This window comes from Coffea arabica, chromosome 9e, assembly GCF_036785885.1.
Source record: "Coffea arabica cultivar ET-39 chromosome 9e, Coffea Arabica ET-39 HiFi, whole genome shotgun sequence".
Lineage (NCBI taxonomy): Eukaryota > Viridiplantae > Streptophyta > Magnoliopsida > Gentianales > Rubiaceae > Coffea > Coffea arabica.
In genome coordinates, this window is record NC_092327.1 from 33977882 (window position 1) to 33998272 (window position 20391).

Consider the following 20391-nt stretch of genomic DNA (forward strand, 5'->3'; position numbering starts at 1 on the left):
TGCTTAAGAGGCTTACACTTGGGTAGAATCAATTTTCAAAAGCTCAATGATCCAAATTGTGCCACACTATCTTATCAAGTGATGTGGTACGGTTTAAGTTATTAGATCTTTAAAAATCGGATCTACCCAAGTTTTGACCGGCTTAAAAAAGGCAGGGAGAAAAAGGGGGGACTCAATAATCGTACAAGAAACCTTATTAATATTCCTGACCATTGGATTAAACATGTAAATAGCGAGTCAAATTCACTATTTGCCCATCTAAACCCACAAAATAAAATTATAGTACAAAGATAAGTCCATATATAACATCTAAATTGACGACTTGCACGTGTTTCAAAGATGTGTTTTAGGAAGGTTTGAGTCCAATTAATTGTTATCATCTGTGATCCAATCTTTCCAAGATACGTTCCATATGTGATCCGAAGGCCCAATTTATTTTTTATTTGAATCACGTAATAATTATAGTTAGCCATAAAAAGGAAAAAGGAGAAAATAAAAATATAAGAGTACAAATATGACTCCGGAAGTTCAAAAAGTACCCATTCCATGAATATAGGGAAAAAAAATCATCATCTGTCGCATCGAACCGAACCAAATTATGTATCATATACCTAAGAATAAAAAATAAGCACAATAAAAGAAGGGGATGGCCTAATACAATATTGTAATCCCCTGAATTATATAGATGTTTCGATGTTAAGAAATTGAATTGAGTTTTTGTTCAGTGTCCTTCACAAAAAGGTAGAAGAATCCAATTCAGCAATACCAGCCAACGCAATACGTATGCACATACATAATACCAGTCCATTAGTTCGTTAAGCCCCAAAATAAAAAATTAGAAGAAAAAGAAAGGATTCATCTATTTGCCAAATTTCGATTTTTGCTCATTAGTTTGATAGATTAACATCAGAATTTGATGAAATCTTTTCTTTCTTACACGTTCTCTCTCTATGCATCGGTTCTTACACGTTCTTTCTGCTTTCTTTCTATCATCAACCTTCTCTTCATCGTTCTTCCTTCACAGGAGAGAGATCTTGATCTCAAGTTAAGTCTACCTTCTTTTTCTTTTATTTTTTGTGTTATGTTTTATAAAGTCTCTCTTGAGAAATTCTAGTCAGAATTTTTTCTCTCCTAATGTTTATTAGTGAGGATTTTCTTCTCTTCTATGCTATCCTAATAGGAATTTTTTTTGTTATTTTTCTCAGATCTAAGAATTTTTTCACATCTATATGTTAGATTTGGAATTTCTGAAATCTTCTCGTCATATTTCAATATCAATTTTGAACTTGAACCAGTTGAATAGTAGATTTGAGAGAATAGACATGCACAAATATTTATGGAAAAGCACGTGCAATTGGTTAGATTTGATAGTTTGTGATTCACAGTGTGATATTTCTTATTTTGTAGTTCTGTTAAATTTAATGATTTTTCAGATCATATGTATTTCGGATGCATTCTTTGTATTTTCTGCAATTAGCGCAACTTTTTTATCAAATAAATTGTGCTGGACAATTTTTAACTAGATTATTAATAATATTGACTTCTATTTTATCCCAATAAAAATTAGAATTTGATGACGGGGGACTCGAACGGACAAATACTACAAGTTTTTTTTTTTTTTTTCCAAATTGGCCATTTCACTCCGATATTCCCTCGTGACTCCATCAAGCCTGGATGAATGGCAGACTAAGGATGATTAACAACCAAACCTCCAGTGCACGCTTGCATTGCTCAAGAAAATATTTTTTTTTAACAGGAAAAGGATGAAATTTAAGAAACAGAGATGGACGAGAAAACGGGAGATTAGAACGGAGAGAAAAACATCAACTGAATCAAACTAACAATATAATTCACGGTCACTTTTGTGTAATAAATTGTAACCCCTTAAGCTATACATCATTGTTAACCCTTGAGAGAACCACAAGGATCGATCATGCCCTTCACAGAAAATTATGGAAATTCCCACCAATTTTATTCATTACTAAGGTGTTTCATCATCTTTCTGAAGTTTTTAATCATTTGCAGGCGCAATAGTTGGAAGGACATTTGTAGGAAGAGAAGGAGCACTTGGAGGGGGATTCTTACAGCCGCAATAGGCGCAAGGACAACTGCACACGCAAAATATACATTTACAGAATTTGTTCTTTAGCTCGGAAGCATAACCATCATTGGAGGTGTTAAGCTTTGGGTGCTCAAAAGGGAAGACTCTCAATTTCTCAGGCGGGGCGGCCCCGGGTTCAGCCACCTCCACAGCTACGCCGAAGTTTAACCATTGAGGAAAAACTAGGACAAGTAAAATTACTATCATTTGCAGGGATATTTTTTTCATGTTGAAAATGGAAAATTTTCACAATAGGAAGTATAGAATGAAAATAAGAGTTAGATAAAGATGGATTTATATAGGCTTAGCAAGACTGGTCTTTATCAGGAAGACTAGGGGGGATTGCTTGCGAATCGCGCGGGTGTTTGGCATGTATGGTTAAAGATGATTTTTAAGCTGTCTATGGTGAGCAAGTAAATGAAGATAAATATAAGATAACAGCGCATATTAAGTGATATTACGGAAATATAGCTACTGCCAAAAACCATTGTGAAATGCTGAGTGTAAAGGCTAAAAAAATAACGCAGTCCTGGAAGCCGAAATGGGGAAAACAGAAGAATGTGAAGGAGGAAGAATTGAAAGAGCCATAATTGATACTCAGACAATAACTCAGCAGCATACCCACATTTTATGCCCGTTTAATTGGGATGTAAGTAGTTTTTTATTGCTGGTAGAGAAGCTATTTCAAACGGTTGAGCTTCAGACATTAGAAAGCAGGTGTTGATATAATTATGAATATTTCAACAATTGAAATAGAGTTACACTGAGGTTAACATCAAAGTGACTCTATTTTAATTGCATAATAACCCAATTGTGGTAATTGCACAAAAACACACGCTCATATGAATTCGATCAAATGCACAAATGATCACCAAATAAATCCACATTCCACAAACACCCATATGTGTCTATAAATACAAGTTTTAAATATACAAACATTGGGGCTTTAATGTAATAACACCCGAACACATGCTGCGATCAGTTGTACCAAAAGCTTGAAAAAAGTAACAAATTTTTCAATTTTCCAAAATGCCCCGCGCATGCGGTTGAAATTCAACTCCCTTTTTGACCAAAACTCAATCTTATATAGTATAAGGAAGCCTGTTCTATTTAACTAATGAGCAAGATAGTAAATTTGATTCACAATAAATTTATATATGGTGTAGTTAATAAGATAGAAGAAATAAACTTTTCTCTTTTTTTTTTTGGTTGAAGTATTGTCAAAAATTAGATACACAAGAGATTTTTTTGGTTTTAAAAATTAAAAACTCCATACCTAGCAAAGGTGAAGGAAAAAGGAAAGAACTTGATAATAGAATTAAGAACCTAATTAATATTCCTATTAGCTGAATCAAATATGTAAATAGTGAAAATCGGATTTACTATTCGCCCATCTATATATCCACCAAAAAATGTTATAATATAGAGATAATTCCACATTTCACCATCTAAATTTACATGCCAGTTTCAATACTAATAAGTTAAGTCATTAATACCAATCCTACAACACATAAATGCATCAAAGATGTGTTTTGATGGCGCTATCTCAAATGAAAAAGGAGTTTATGGAGTCTGCGTTATGGTAGGTTAGGTGAATGTTATGTGTGTTAACGAGTGTCCTAAAGGCACCCATTAGAAAAACCCATAAAAATTTCTTTGTTTTTTTTTTATTTAAAGAAAGGTATGTTTCGGGATGGTAGGAGTCCAATTAGGCAATTAAATCTATGATCCGAAAGCCCAATTTATTTTTTAGTTGAACAACATAATATTAATACTTGTACTTGGCATAAGCCAAGCTATATATGTGATTACCATAAAAAGAAAAAACGAAAAAGGGGGGAAATAAAAATGTAACAGTACAGATATGACTCCAGAAATTGAAGAAATATCCATTCCATGAGTAGAAAGAAAAAAAACCATCATCATCTATCTCATTGAGGCGAACCACAATTAATTGAATTCAAAAGGCTCTCTACGTCATATATCTAAGGATACAAGATAAACACAGCAAATTCATAGCATAATAACATTATCATCTATTCTTGAATTATAGCTAATTTTAGTGTAAAGAAATTTAAACTTCTGCAAACAAGGTTTCTACTTGTCAATGCATATGCGTACACTAGTCTAATAGTTAGTTAACTAGTAAGTGAATAATTTATCACTTATTATTTGGAATAAGTTTTATTTAGAAAATTCAGTGCTACTTAATTAATTCACATTTTCTATTTTTTGTCATCAAATGCATCTAAGATCTGAATCCATTACATTTAAATATCGAATTGAGTTATCAAATAGTGCTCACATTTGGGTAGAATCAATTTTCAAAAACTCAATAATCCAAATTGTGCTACACTATCTTACCAAGTGATGTGGTACAGTTTAAGTTATTAGATCTTTAAAAATCGGATCTACCCAAGTTTTGACCGGCTTAAAAAAGGCAGGGAGAAAAAGGGGGGACTCAATAATCGTACAAGAAACCTTATTAATATTCCTGACCATTGGATTAAACATGTAAATAGCGAGTCAAATTCACTATTTGCCCATCCAAACCCACAAAATAAAATTATAGTACAAAGATAAGTCCAAATATAAACATTTAAATTGACGACTTGCATGTGTTTCAAAGATGTGTTTTAGGAAGGTTCGAGTCCAATTAATTCTTATCATCTGTGATCCAATCTTTCCAAGATACGTTCCATATGTGATCCGAAGGCCCAATTTATTTTTTATTTGAATCACGTAATAATTATAGTTAGCCATAAAAATGGAAAAGGAGAAAATAAAAATGTAAGAGTACAGATATGACTCCGGAAGTTCAAAAAGTACCCATTCCATGAATATAGGGCAAAAAAATCATCATCTGTCGCATCGAGCCGAACCAAATTATGTATTATACACCTAAGAATAAAAAATAAGCACAATAAAAGAAGGGGATGGCCTAATACAATATTGTAATCCCCTGAATAATATAGATGTTTCGACGTTAAGAAATTGAATTGAGTTTTTGTTCAGTGTCCTTCACAAAAAGGTAGAAGAATCCAATTCAGCAATACCAGCCAACGCAATACGTATGCGCATACATAATACCAGTCCATTAGTTTCGTTTAGCCCAAAAATAAAAAAATTAGAAGAAAAAGAAAGGATTCATCTATTTGCCAATTTTCGAATTTTGCGCATAGGTTCGATAGATTAACATCAGAATTTGATGAAATCTTTTCTTTTTACACGTTCTCTCTCTATGCATCGGTTCTTACACGTTCTTTCTGCTTTCTTTTTATCCTCAACCTTCTCTTCATCGTTCTTCCTTCATAGAAGAGAGATCTTGATCTCAAGTTAAGTCTACCTTCTTTTTCTTTTATTTTTTGTGTTATGTTTTATAAAGTCTCTCTTGAGAAATTCTAGTCAGAATTTTTGCTCTCCTAATGTTTATTAGTGAGGATTTTCTGCTTTTCTATGCTATCTTAATAGGAATTTTTTTATGTTATTTTTCTCAGATCTAAGAATTTTTTCACATCCATATGTTGGATTTGGAATTTCTTAAATCTTCTCATCATATTTCAGTATCAATTTTGAACTTGAACCAGTTGGATAGTAGATTTGAAAGAATAGACATGCACAAATATTTATAGAACAGCTCGTGCAATTGGTTATATTTGATAGTTTGTGATTCATAGTGTGATATTTCTTATTTTGTAGTTCTGTTAAATTTAATGATTTTTCATATCAGAGATATATTTCTGATGTATTCTTTGTATTTTCTGCAATTAGCGCATCTTTTTTATCAAATAAATTGTGCTGGACAATTTTCAATTAGATTATTAATAATATTGACATCTATTTTATCCGAATAGAAATTAGAATAAAAATACTACAATTTTTTTTGTTTTTTCTTGCAAATTGGCTATTTTCACTCTTATATTCCCTCGTGACTCCATCTAGCCTGGATGAATGGCAGGCTAAGGATGATTAACAACCAAGCCTCCGTTGCATGCTTGCATTGCTCAAGAAAACATTTTTTTTAAACAGGAAAAGAATGAAATTTAAGAAACAGGGATGGAAGAGAAAACGGGAGATTAGAACGGAGAGAAAAACATCAACTGAATCAAACTAACAATATAATTCACGGTCACTTTTGTGTAATAAGTTGTAACCCCTTAAACAATACATCATTGTTAACCCTTGAGAGAATCACAAGGATCGATCATGCCCTTCACAAAAAATTATGGAAATTCCCACCAATTTTATTCATTACTAAGGTGTTTCACCATCTTTCTGAAGTTTTTAATCATTTGCAGGCGCAATAGTTGGAAGGACATTTGTAGGAAGAGCAGGAGCACTGGGAGGGGGATTCTTACAGCCGCAATAGGCACAAGGACAACTGCACACGCAAAATATACATTTACAGAATTTGTTCTTTAGCTCGGAAGCATAACCATCATTGGAGGTGTTAAGCTTTGGGTGCTCAAAAGGGAAGACTCTCAATTTCTCAGGCGGGGCGGCCCCGGGTTCAGCCACCTCCACAGCTATGCCGAAGTTTAACCATTGAGGAAAAACCAGGACAAGTGAAATTACTATCATTTGCAGGGATATTTTGTTCATGTTGAAAATGGAAAATTTTCACAATAGGAAGTATAGAATGAAATTAAGAGATAGATAAAGATGGATTTATATAGGCTTAGCAAGACTGGTCTTTATCAGGAAGACTAGGGGGGAATGCCCACGAATCGTGCGGGTGTTTGGCATGTATGGTTAAAGATGATTTTTTAGCTGTCTGTGGTAAGCAAGTAAATGAAGATAAATATAAGATAACAGCGCATATTAAGTGATATTACGGAAATATAGCTACTGCCAAAAACCATTGCGAAATGCTGAGTGTAAAGGCTAAAAAAATAACGCAGTCTTGGAAGCCGAAACAGGGAAAACAGAAGAATGTGAAGGAGGAAGAATTGAAAGAGCCATAATTGATACTCAAACAATAACTCAGCAGCATACCCACATTTTATGGCCGTTAAATTGGGATGTAAATAGTGTTTTATTGCTGGTAGAGAAGCTATTTCAAACGGTTGAGCTTCAGACATTGGAAAGCAGGTGTTGATATAATTATGAATATTTCAACAATTGAAATAGAGTTATACTGAGGTTATCATCAAAGTGACTCTATTTTAATTGCATAATAACCCAATTGCAGTAATTGCACAAAAACACACGCTCATATGAATTGGATCAAATGCACAAATGATCGCCAAATAAATCCACATTCCACAAACACCCAAATGTGTCTATAAATACAAGTTTTAAATGTACAAACATAGGGGCTTTAATGTAATAACACCCGAACACATGCTGTGATCAGTTGTACCAAAAGCTTGAAAAAAGTAACAAATTTTTCAATTTTCCAAAATGCCCCGCGCATGCGGTTGAAATTCAACTCCCTCTTTGACCAAAACTCAATCTTATATAGTATAAGGAAGACTGTTCTATTTAACTAATGAGCTGATAGTAAATTTGATTCACAATAAATTTATATATGGTGTAGTTAATAAGATAAAAGAAATTTAAACTTCTGCAAACAAGGTTTCTACTTGTCAATGCATATGCATACACTAGTCTAATAGTTAGTTAACTAGTAAGTGAATAATTTATCACTTATTATTTGGAGTAAGTTTTATTTAGAAAATTCAGTGCCACTTAATTAATTCACATTTTCTATTTTTTGTCATCAAACACATCTAAGATCTGAATCCATTAAATTTAAATATTGAATTGAGTTATCAAATAGTGCTCACACTTGGGTAGAATCAATTTTCAAAAACTCAATGATCCAAATTGTGCTGCACTATCTTACCAAGTGATGTGGTATAGTTTAAGTTATTAGATCTTTAAAAATCGGATCTACCCAAGTTTTGATCGGCTTAAAAAAGACAGGGAGAAAAAGGGGGGACTCAATAGTTGTACAAGAAACCTTATTAATATTCCTAACCGTTGGATTAAACATGTAAATAGCGAGTCAAATTCACTATTTGCCCATCCAAACCCACAAAATAAAATTATAGTACAAAGATAAGTCCAAATATAAACATTTAAATTGACGACTTGCATGTGTTTCAAAGATGTGTTTTAGGAAGGTTCGAGTCCAATTAATTGTTATCTTCTGTGATCCAATCTTTCCAAGATACGTTCCATATGTGATCCGAAGGCCCAATTTATTTTTTATTTGAATCACGTAATATTTGTTGTTAGCCATAAAAATGGAAAAGGAGAAAATAAAAATGTAAGAGTACAGATATGACTCCAGAAGTTCAAAAAGTACCCATTCCATGAATATAGGGCAAAAAAATCATCATCTCTCACATCGAGCCGAACCAAATTATGTATTATACACCTAAGAATAAAAAATAAGCACAATAAAAGAAGGGGATGGCCTAATACAATATTGTAATCCCCTGAATTATATAGATGTTTCGATGTTAAGAAATTGAATTGAGTTTTTGTTCAGTGTCCTTCACAAAAAGGTAGAAGAATCCAATTCAGCAATACCAGCCAATGCAATACGTATGCGCATACATAATACCAGTCCATTAGTTTCGTTTAGCCCAAAAATAAAAAATTAGAAGAAAAAGAAAGGATTCATCTATTTGCCAATTTTCGAATTTTGTGCATTAGTTCGATAGATTAACATCAGAATTTGATGAAATCTTTTCTTCTTACACGTTCTCTCTATGCATCGGTTCTTCACGTTCTTTCTGCTTTCTTTCTATCCTCAATCTTCTCTTCATCGTTCTTCCTTCATAGAAGAGAAATCTTGATCTCAAGTTAAGTCTTCCTTCTTTTTCTTTTATTTTTTGTGTTATGTTTTATAAAGTCTCTCTTGAGAAATTCTTGTCAGAATTTTTGCTCTCCTAATGTTTATTAGTGAGGATTTTCTTCTCTTCTATGCTATCCTAATAGGAATTTTTTTTTGTTATTTTTCTCAAATCTAAGAATTTTTTCACATCCATATGTTGGATTTGGAATTTCTTAAATCTTCTCGTCATATTTCAGTATCAATTTTGAACTTGAACCAGTTGGATAGTAGATTTGAAAGAATAGACATGCACAAATATTTATAGAACAGCTCGTGCAATTGGTTATATTTGATAGTTTGTGATTCATAGTGTGATACTTCTTATTTTGTAGTTCTATTAAATTTAATGATTTTTCATATCAGAGATATATTTCTGATGTATTCTTTGTATTTTCTGCAATTAGCGCATCTTTTTTATCAAATAAATTGTGCTGGACAATTTTTAATTAGATTATTAATAATATTGACTTCCATTTTATCTGAATAGAAATTAGAATAAAAATACTACAATTTTTTTGTTTTTTCTTGCAAATTGGCCATTTTCACTCTGATATTCCCTCGTGACTCCATCTAGCCTGGATGAATGGCAGGCTAAGGATGATTAACAACCAAACCTCCGTTGCACGCTTGCATTGCTCAAGAAAACATTTTTTTTAAACAGGAAAAGAATGAAATTTAAGAAACAGGGATGGAAGAGAAAACGGGAGATTAGAACGGAGAGAAAAACATCAACTGAATCAAACTAACAATATAATTCACGGTCACTTTTGTGTAATAAGTTGTAACCCCTTAAACTATACATCATTGTTAACCCTTGAGAGAATCACAAGGATCGATCATGCCCTTCACAAAAAATTATGGAAATTCCCACCAATTTTATTCATTACTAAGGTGTTTCACCATCTTTCTGAAGTTTTTAATCATTTGCAGGCGCAATAGTTGGAAGGACATTTGTAGGAAGAGCAGGAGCACTGGGAGGGGGATTCTTACAGCCGCAATAGGCACAAGGACAACTGCACACGCAAAATATATATTTACAGAATTTGTTCTTTAGCTCAGAAGCATAACCATCATTGGAGGTGTTAAGTTTTGGGTGCTCAAAAGGGAAGACTCTCAATTTCTCAGGCGGGGCGGCCCCGGGTTTAGCCACCTCCACAGCTATGCCGAAGTTTAACCATTGAGGAAAAACCAGGACAAGTGAAATTACTATCATTTGCAGGGATATTTTGTTCATGTTGAAAATGGAAAATTTTCACAATAGGAAGTATAGAATGAAATTAAGAGTTAGATAAAGATGGATTTATATAGGCTTAGCAAGACTGGTCTTTATCAGGAAGACTAGGGGGGAATGCCCACGAATCGCGCGGGTGTTTGGCGTGTATGGTTAAAGATGATTTTTTAGCTGTCTGTGGTATGCAAGTAAATGAAGATAAATATAAGATAACAGTGCATATTAAGTGATATTACGGAAATATAGCTACTACCAAAAACCATTGTGAAATGCTGAGTGTAAAGGCTAAAAAAATAACACAGTCCTGGAAGCCGAAATAGGGAAAACAGAAGAATGTGAAGGAGGAAGAATTAAAAGAGCCATAATTGATACTCGGACAATAACTCAGCAGCATGCCCACATTTTATGGCCGTTTAATTGGGATGTAAATAGTGTTTTATTGCTAGTAGAGAAGCTATTTCAAATGGTTGAGCTTCAGACATTGGAAAGCAGGTGTTGATATAATTATGAATATTTCAGACAATTGAAATAGAGTTATACTGCAATTATTGAGGTTAACATCAAAGTGACTCTATTTTAATTGCATAATAACCCAATTGCAGTAATTGCACAAAAACACACGCTCATATGAATTGGATCAAATGCACAAATGATCGCCAAATAAATCCACATTCCACAAACACCCAAATGTCTCTATAAATACAAGTTTTAAATGTACAAACATAGGGGCTTTAATGTAATAACACCCGAACACATGCTGCAATAGTTGACAGTTGTACCAAAAGCTTGAAAAAAGCAACAAATTTTTCAATTTTCCAAAATGCCCCGCGCATGTGGTTGAAATTCAACTCCTTTTTGACCAAAATTCAATCTTATATAGTATAAGGAAGACTGTTCTATTTAATTATTGAGCAGATAGTAAATTTGATTCACAATAAATTTATATATGGTGCAGTTAATAAGATAGAAGAAATAAACTTTTCTTTTTTTTTTTTGGTTGAAGTATTGTCAAAAATCAGATACACAAGAGATTTTTTTGGTTTTAAAAATTAAAAACTCCATACCTAACAAAGGTGAAGGAAAAAGGAGAGAACTTGATAATAGAATTAAGAACCTAATTAATATTCCTATTAACTGAATCAAATATGTAAATATCGAAAATCCGATTTACTATTCGCCCATCTATATATCCACCAAAAAATGTTATAATATAGAGATAATTCCACATTTTAACATCTAAATTTACATGCCAGTTTCAATACTAATAAGTTAAGTCATTAATACCAATCCTACAACACATAAATGCATCAAAGATGTGTTTTGATGGCGCTATCTCAAATGAAAAAGGAGTTGATGGAGTCAGCGTTATGGTAGGTTAGGTGAATGTTAAGTGTGTTAACGAGTGTCCTAAAGGCACCCATTAGAAAAACCCATAAAAATTTCTTTGTTTTTTTTTTTATTTAAAGAAAGGTATGTTTCGGGATGGTAGGAGTCCAATTAGGCAATTAAATCTATGATCCGAAAGCCCAATTTATTTTTTAGTTGAACAACATAATATTAATACTTGTACTTGGCATAAGCCAAGCTATATATGTGATTACCATAAAAAGAAAAAACGAAAAAAGGGGGAAATAAAAATGTAACAGTACAGATATGACTCCAGAAATTGAAGAAATATCCATTCCATGAATAGAAAGAAAAAAAAATCATCATCATCTATCTCATTGAGGCGAACCACAATTAATTGAATTCAGAAGGCTCTCTACGTCATATATCTAAGGATACAAGATAAACACAGCAAATACACAACATTATAACATTATCATCTATTCTTGAATTATAGCTAATTTTAGTGTGAAGAAATTTAAACTTCTGCAAACAAGGTTTCTACCTGTCAATGCATATGCGTACACTAGTCTAATAGTTAGTTTATTCCCAGAACCGGGCATTTTATTTCGCCAATTTTGCTCATTACTTGATAGATACTCGTTACAGAATCTGATGACAGGGCTGTTTTCTGAAAATTGGCTGTTATCCTGTCTCAGATATTGCCCTGTGACTCCATACACTCTTGCGTTGCTAAAGATTCTTAATCGAAAGCCTTCGAGCGATACGAACAGTAAATCATCTGGCGAATGCTGTTTCCCCTCTCCATCTTCTTCATCTTCATATCCATCTCACCTATATTTTGACATTCAACGCAGCAGAAAGGCCTTCTTATCTTCATGTCCTCGTCGTCTCGAAGAGGAATTGTGATCCAAGATGAGAACGCCAGCAACCCCTTTCGATCTTCCTCAACTTCGGTTGTGTTTGAATTGCATTTTCCGTCATTTTTCATGAAAAAATTACTATAGCGATTTGATATATGTGAGGGAAAAAGGTGATAGGAAAATGTAATCACGAAAAACGACAATATTTTTCGACGGAAACAAGCAATCCAAACAAGGCCTTCGTCTTCCTCTTCTCCTGTGTATAGTTTGATTACCAAAAGATGCCCTCCTATCGTTCAAACTCAACCCCTCTGTTGTTTCTTGATTTATGTACCTTTTTTTGGTCCAAAAAAGTTTGGGCAGTTTCTGTGTTTTGTCGAGTTCTTTGTGATTATAGAGTAGATTCTCCTACGTAGCATTGGAATATGAAATAGGCTATAATGTCTTATCCTTCTAGAGAAACAAAATTTATTGAACTCAGAAAGAACAGACAACGCAATGAAAATACATATATACTAGGCTATTAGCTCTACTGCCCAAAAAACAGATTTATCAATTCGCCAATATCTGGAAATTGCTTGTCCCTTGATACATATACATAATAACAGGCTTAGGAAAAACATCATTCCAATCATTCGATAGTAAAAACAGTACAGAGCTGCTGCTTTCCATAAATTCACCATCATCACTAACATATGCTCACTTTCCACAATTGAACCCCTTACAGGCAGAAAGGATTATAATGAGAATCAAGGCAATCACAATAGCTAACACAATCAACTTGACCTTCATGTTCTGCAACCACATTTTCCTTCGCATTTTGGTTCCTGTGGTCCTGAAATCCTGAGCCTGTTCCAAGAATTAAAAAACCGTAAAAAAATGCATATCTGAGCTGTCATAATGTCAATGCTTGATCAGCTCCAGAAACATGAATAGCATTCTTGGAGAAAGAGCTTGATAAATCCACATCCGCAGAAACAACAAATTTCTGATTCAAGTAAAAGTGAGAACGGAAACAAGACATCAACTTCAATAGGAGTAAAACTGAGCAGCTTGGTGCTCAATCATTGACTCTGTAAAAGCTGGCTCATCTTAATTCTTTAAAGATTAGGATAGAGCAAGGCAAGGCAACAAAAGACAGCAACTTTGAGCTAAATAGCCCTTCACGGAAAATCTCAAGAGCCAGATCAAGCCTCTATAGCTATTGATTGCAAAAATAGTATAATATATTGGTTCCTTTTAAGTCCCTAAAATTTATAACTTAATTGTTAAGCCCCAATTCTCACCATCTCTCTTCACCCCTGTTAGTACTAACCAACATCGTTTCCTCCAACTTCTCTCCTCTAACAAATTGCATCAGATTGGAACAATAATCAATGAGCGTCTATTCTAGATAAGTGAATCACAAAAGAATAGAAAAACATTTTAGCACACAAGACGGGCAAATGAGCAAAAACTATCAATCACATCTAAATCTCCCCACGATTGGGGGGAAAATAGAGGAATTCCGATTTCACTCTATTTTTTAACTTTTTTACTATTGGGACGATGGTTGATGGGGTATAACATTGTCAACTGCCTATCTCTCAATTCTTTGTTGATGTATTAATACATCATGAAATTCTATTGTATATCAAATCCAACTACAAAAGATTTCTGCAACTTTGCTTCTCTAAGGCTTGCATTTAGAGAGAAAAGGAGAGAAGGGGGGGGGGGGGGGGGTGGGGGGTTTGGAAAGAGACAAACCAAGTGGAGACATTAGTCAACCCATTTGTCACGTCAAAGTTTTGAGCTACATAATAAACATTTCACAATAGAGTTAATTACAACATACACCCCTAGAAGAAGACATATTTATCACTTTCCCCTGATTGTCCAATTAAATTAAATCTGCACCCTCAGCTTTTCAATTTCTCTCAATGCGACATGATCAACATAGCAAACCTAGATTCTATCTGTTTTTGTCATATCAGTATCGCAAGGAAAGGGGAAATGTGCCTTCAATTAAATGAACAAGCACCAATTTGGGCATTTCTGTCAGCAAAGCAAAATCTTCTTCTATTTTAATGGAAGGGCATATTATTCTTTCCATTTCCATGCATGTGAAATTACATGTTTCTCCCCCTAAATTATTGCTTTAATTGAGGGCATACATGTCATTTCTGCTAACAATATGCAACTAAAATGATGATGTAGTGTTCAATTTATGATTTGCTGGTTGACGATGTCATATTGAGAAAAATGAAAGGCCTAGAGGCCGCACTAGTATTATTGGACAATGAGGAAGACGAAGTGAGAAGCATGTACTTTCACAGGTGCATTTTGCAATTAACCCTTGACAATATGCCAATTATAGTAGCAAATACATCATCATCAGGCAGACAAGATTATGGCCCTTTAACATTAACCCATCCAACATATGCCAGTGAGGGTATACATGCCTCACAAAAAAAGAACGATAAGGAAAGAAAATCATAGAATAAGAGAGATAGATTAGAGGGGGACCAAGACACAGGAAACAAGGTACCTGCTGATGAAGGTTCTCAGTCTTATCCACCAGAAGTTCTATCTTTTCCCCACGATCAAGAACCTAAAACAAAGCACAGGGAAACTACCATTACTTTAGTGACCCATCAAAATTTCCTTTTTGATAGAAAAACAGAATAAAGGAAAAGTTAAATTCCACACGAAACATTTTAAATGCTTCAGTTGACTCCCAAAATTACTGCTGCCCCACGTGAAAAAAGAAGGAAATGAAAACAAGAGAAAGGAACAAAAGAGAAGAATGAGTCTGCCAGTATTCTACATAGTAAAGAAGGTAACGAATCTGGATACAATGCACATACATGAACTCAAAAGAAAGTTTGCAGAAGAAACCAATTCATAGAATCTACTTTGAGTGTATATTATATGCAGAGAAAAAAAAAAGAACCAAATTAAAAGGAAAAAAGATATGTATTCCTTTAGAATAAGGTGATTACTACAACATGCTTGTTAAATTACAGATATGCCCCTCCCAACACCAACCACAACCCAAAGGTGCCAAAACAAATTAACCAGTTGAAGGTTATCCACAAATACTTTAACGGCGAAGAAAAAGTTGAAAAAGATTCAGATATCACATACTCATGTAACGGTTAGCATGCACAATCAATGAGAGCCTGAAATTTACTCCAATTGTAGAAGATGGTTGGTGATGTGACAAAAGAGGGGCCTTTAAAGGGGAATTTTCTAACAGATAGAACCTTAATTATCATCCAAGCTACTGATACAGCAGCTCAATAAACTGTTAATGTTTCTCATGTTGATACCACTAGAGTTCCCACAGGTTAATATTATTATGATCACATTCATCACCATTCTGCCCCATCATATTACTTTAGCACATTGCACCAATTGTGAAACTGATACAACCAATTCTCAAGACTCTACAACATTTGACAAGTATGAGTAGCAATTACTACAATATAAACACAGTACAAAGAATATAGTGAACTTGCCGATTGTTAGCCCAAACAAAGAGAGCCATTTCTGTTAATATCTCAAGTATCATGCTCAAATACTATTCTATTAGATAAACATATGAACCATCTTTTACACCTTTGCTTTGAATATATATGCAATAAACAAGAAATCCACTGCAGTCTATAAGATCCTTAATATCACAGGTCATATTACATAATGCATGTCTTTTCATCTTTTAAGTGATTTTCTTTTATCATATGACACAGTCAAAACAATTTCAGCCAGCAGACAGTCTTCAATCTGGCATATCTAGGATACTGATCAACCAGTCGAAGAAAAGATAAGGATCAATGAGCACATTGCAATTACCTTCTCAATGTTTTCCATCATAACACCTTTAACTTCAGAAACCTGAGCTTTGACTTTAGCAAGTTTGCTTATCTCCTCTGGATGATCCATGCAATACTTCATATGGTCCTTCAACTTTGGACTGCACATAAGAATATGTTACTGCACATAAGAATATGTTACTGCACATAAGAATATGTTAAATAAGTTGATAAACACCAAAAGTTGCCATAATATAGCATCAGACAGATAATCATTGAATACCCAAATTCCTTATTAAGCCCATTGGCTGGAGCTGTTGTAGCCTTCCCACCGCCATACTTGGATACAAAGTCATCCTTGACACGCTCCAGAAAAGCTATGGGGATCTGTCTTCCAGCTGATTCTTCAGCAACCACACAATATGCTGTAAAAAATACAGAGTTCTTTAACCTCTATATAAATAACAGGTCTTCTGATGTAATTGAGGAAACAACATAAATTACTGAATCAACGACTGCAAAGGAGCACTTTGAGCTGAAATAGAGCATGTGACAAGAACTAGACATCTGAGGACTGAGGCTAAGGAATCCCTTGTGGAAGTTCATGAAAGTAAAGCCATTGAATCCACATCAACATAGCAACATAGCCATGTATAGCAAAAAAACCTTTTTCAATTAGAATATTCATTATGGATTATAAGAACCAATAAATCACATATTTAATAAACAAGAATTAGCTGGCATGTGAATTTTTTTTAATTTCCTTCAAAATAATCTCCAGAACATTTGATCTTACGATGCTAACATATAACTTGATTCACACTTAAACCAACCCTCGACTGTAGCATGAGGGCAGTTGTGAAAGAGAAGAACATTGGGTGGGCAACAGAAGTTTGACAGAGAGAGACAGACGGGGGAACATTAATAGGCACACCAGTAACCAAAGAAAGCCAAAAAAAGGGTAAATTAGAACAAAAAAGAGTGACTAAGAGAAGCATCTTCAGCTTACTTCCAGGTAATGAAGCAACATGTCTTACAGGAGCCACTCACTTTTACATATATACATAAAAAGTAGAGGAGAGTCTTGGTTGTTTTGAGAATGTACACATACACAAGTGGCATGCAAGACAGACTTAACAGAACAAGACAGGAGAAGCCTGAAGATTCAACGGACACAACTTAGGATTAGGTTTCAAATTTCCAATCTTCCACTTTGCAGTAGATCAGTTTAAATAACTTAACTAATTAAACAGATTCTACTGCATCCCTACTAGTTTTGAAACACTGAAAAACAACTTTTCTGACATAATAATGAGGCATTATTTAAAAGACCTTTAACGGTATTGTTAATAAAAAGATCTACCAAAAAAACTGTGTCTGATAAAACTTCAAAAATGAAAACAGAAAAAAAAACCCACCCCAAAGTTTCTTAATGGCTTTAAAAATCCAACACTAGACAGCATGAGTTTATTGGCTGGCTTTTTGACTGCCTCAAAAATTTGAATAGAGAGAAAACCGTAGCTATCCCCAGAATCCTTGTTTGCACCGTGGAAGTATAGAATGGTTGACGATTCCACGAGATTATTATTTCCCTTTCGTTCAGCGTCATTAATAATGACAGTACAAGGCCAAATAGTCAACAGTGTAACTTACTGTCCAACTTGTAGAACTTTTCATTTTTTTTTAGTGACAAACATCATAAATATGATTGTGATTTTGCAATGAACCCTGTTGTGGAACATGCGGTCATTAAGTATAACTTTCTGCCACAAAAATACAAGCACATAGATCATCATTAACTTTTTAAAATTGACCAAGTACAGAATCCAACTCTTACCTGATTTCACGGCATCTATTCCAATTTTCTTACTCTTAGAAAAGAACTCAATCAAATACTTCTAAAAATCAATGGGAGAACAGAAGTTGCACACGTCAACAAATGCATGCCACATTATTTCCATAAAATACACGTAACAAGTTTCTGTCTGTTCTTCACTGGATCTGCATAGTGTTATCTATCCTTGAACCTAAGAAGCCATATGTTGCACACGTCAACAAATGCATGCCACATTATTTCTGTCAACTACACGCAACAAGTTTGTCTGTTTCTTCACTGGATCTGCACAGAGTTATCTATCCTTGAACCTAAGAAGCCATATATGCCAACCCACATATTATTACCCCAGCGCTTAAAAGTGCAACTCAACTAAGGCAATTTTTTCACCGTACAATCCTTCGAGCAATAATTACCTACCAGACCAAATAATCTCTCACAATTGACTATAAAATTGATTCTCCGACTCATTACCTACTTAATATTTAGCAAAAAGAAACATGATTCATAAAGTGTTAAAAATTGATAAAATATCATTATATTCAACCTACCTAATCATACATATCAGTAGCAAACAAAACGCTCTCATTGCATAATTCTGAAATTATAGATCGTGCTAGCTATATTATTCAGTTTACTTTCTAAAAATTCAAAAATAATTCCACTAACATACACAAATCATTCTTTCTACCAAAAAAGATTCATTTCTTTCAATAAAACTGCTACTTTAATCTGGTTAACTCATAATTTCCTCCAAATTCCAAAAAAAATGCTGTTTAATCATTTATCATATCAACACAAATCTATAAACTAATTAACAAATATCATCCACTACACGAACGATTCAGCGAAATCCGCCAAATAAAAGACATAAACTTTCCGCAAGTTTAAAAAAAAAACTCACTAAAGCCATTGTCGACGAGATAATTAAAAGTATGCGCATCGCAATTAAAGGTGAACTTATTATTGTTGCTGTTAGCCGGAAGCTTCTGGAGACACTGATACGCAATAGAATTGAAGTTGCCGCTGAAATCTGTGTGCTCCGCCAAAACCACCGGTCCTCGAGCCACGAACGCGTAGATCAACGACGACTTCTGCTTCGCTGCCATTTCTGCTCCAAAATACTACTCGATCCAATCGATTTTGTAGCTGAAAGTGTGAAAAATCGGCGTATCTTGTGTTTGTTCGGTGAATATTTGTGATTTTGCTTAGCGATTAATCAAGGTAGAAAGGGAGAGAGAAAGAGACCAGACGAAGAGCGTATGAAATTGGGTGCTGACTAGATGTGGACGGTGCAGTCGTCGTTGCTTCTCTCTCTAGTTCTTTTGTAGAGAGAGAGAGAGTGAAAACTGAAAAGGGCAAGCTTGGGGAGGGTTTTAACTTTTAAAAAATGGGAGCGGGGAGGTTTATGAAAAAATTTATTTTGGAAAATAGATGGTTTAGTCCTTAATTTTTTATCCAAAATCGATTTTGCCCCTGATCTTTTCTTTTCTAACTTTGGAGTCCTACAACTTCATTTATTATTTTGTTTTTGAGTTTACACTTTGCAGCACTAGCCACTAACTGCATGTATGATTACTCCACTTAATATTGAAAATTAACTCATTCGAAATTTTTGGGAATTCAATATGTTTGATAATAGAAATGATTTATCACTTAATGTATTAAGCATTGTTTAATTTGTGTATAAAATTTTAAGTGAAAATTTTTCACTAAATCTTTTAAATTGGCTACACATGCTATACCTCTCATACACATAATACATTCTTATATTGTTCTTGCACACGGTATACATTTGTTTTCTTTATGTTCAACATACACAGACACACACATGCACACACTTTCTTACATACAAATGTACATACATAAACACCACCTTTAAATTGTTTTATTATATTCTCTCTCTCTGACACACACACATGCTGATTTTTTTTTCTCTAAATATAAATAATAAAGGCAATTTTTTTAAAAAAAAAACATAAACACAATATTTGTACGATATTTCAATTCAGTATTATAATCCAGTTAGTTATCAAATAGATATAACTTAAACAATTTAGCAACTTACTTTCAGCACTTAATTTTTAGACTTCATAATTCAGATTTCAAACTTCAGTTTTATCAATCACACCTTAGGTTAGTCTTTCTTTTCTACCTATTGTTTTGTAGTGCAAAATTGTGTAATATTAATAAAAATGTTAAAAAGTATCATTGAATTTCAATCCTGATCTCTACAAAGTCTTAAAATTTCCTTCTTGTGTCCTTTTGCATCTTTGAGTAGAGCAAACTATTAAGGAGATTACTATACTGATTGGAAAATAAAATTTTATCTAGGGGTATAAATTAGTTTAAACAAATCAAACACACTAATATT

At 33.7% G+C, this 20391-nt stretch overlaps 1 protein-coding gene across 1 annotated transcript; it reads right to left on the reverse strand.

Moving 5' to 3' along the window:
• Positions 1 to 12840: 12840 nt before the first annotated feature.
• Positions 12841 to 19377, reverse strand: LOC113710261 (vesicle-associated membrane protein 722-like). The gene is made up of 5 exons (XM_027233168.2): positions 18922 to 19377; positions 16467 to 16608; positions 16224 to 16344; positions 14917 to 14979; positions 12841 to 13238 (listed from the first exon to the last, which is right to left on the reverse strand). Exons 1-5 carry the CDS (start codon positions 19124 to 19126, stop codon positions 13089 to 13091), a joined length of 681 nt encoding a protein of 226 aa, XP_027088969.1. The 5' UTR covers positions 19127 to 19377; the 3' UTR covers positions 12841 to 13088.
• Positions 19378 to 20391: the final 1014 nt, after the last annotated feature.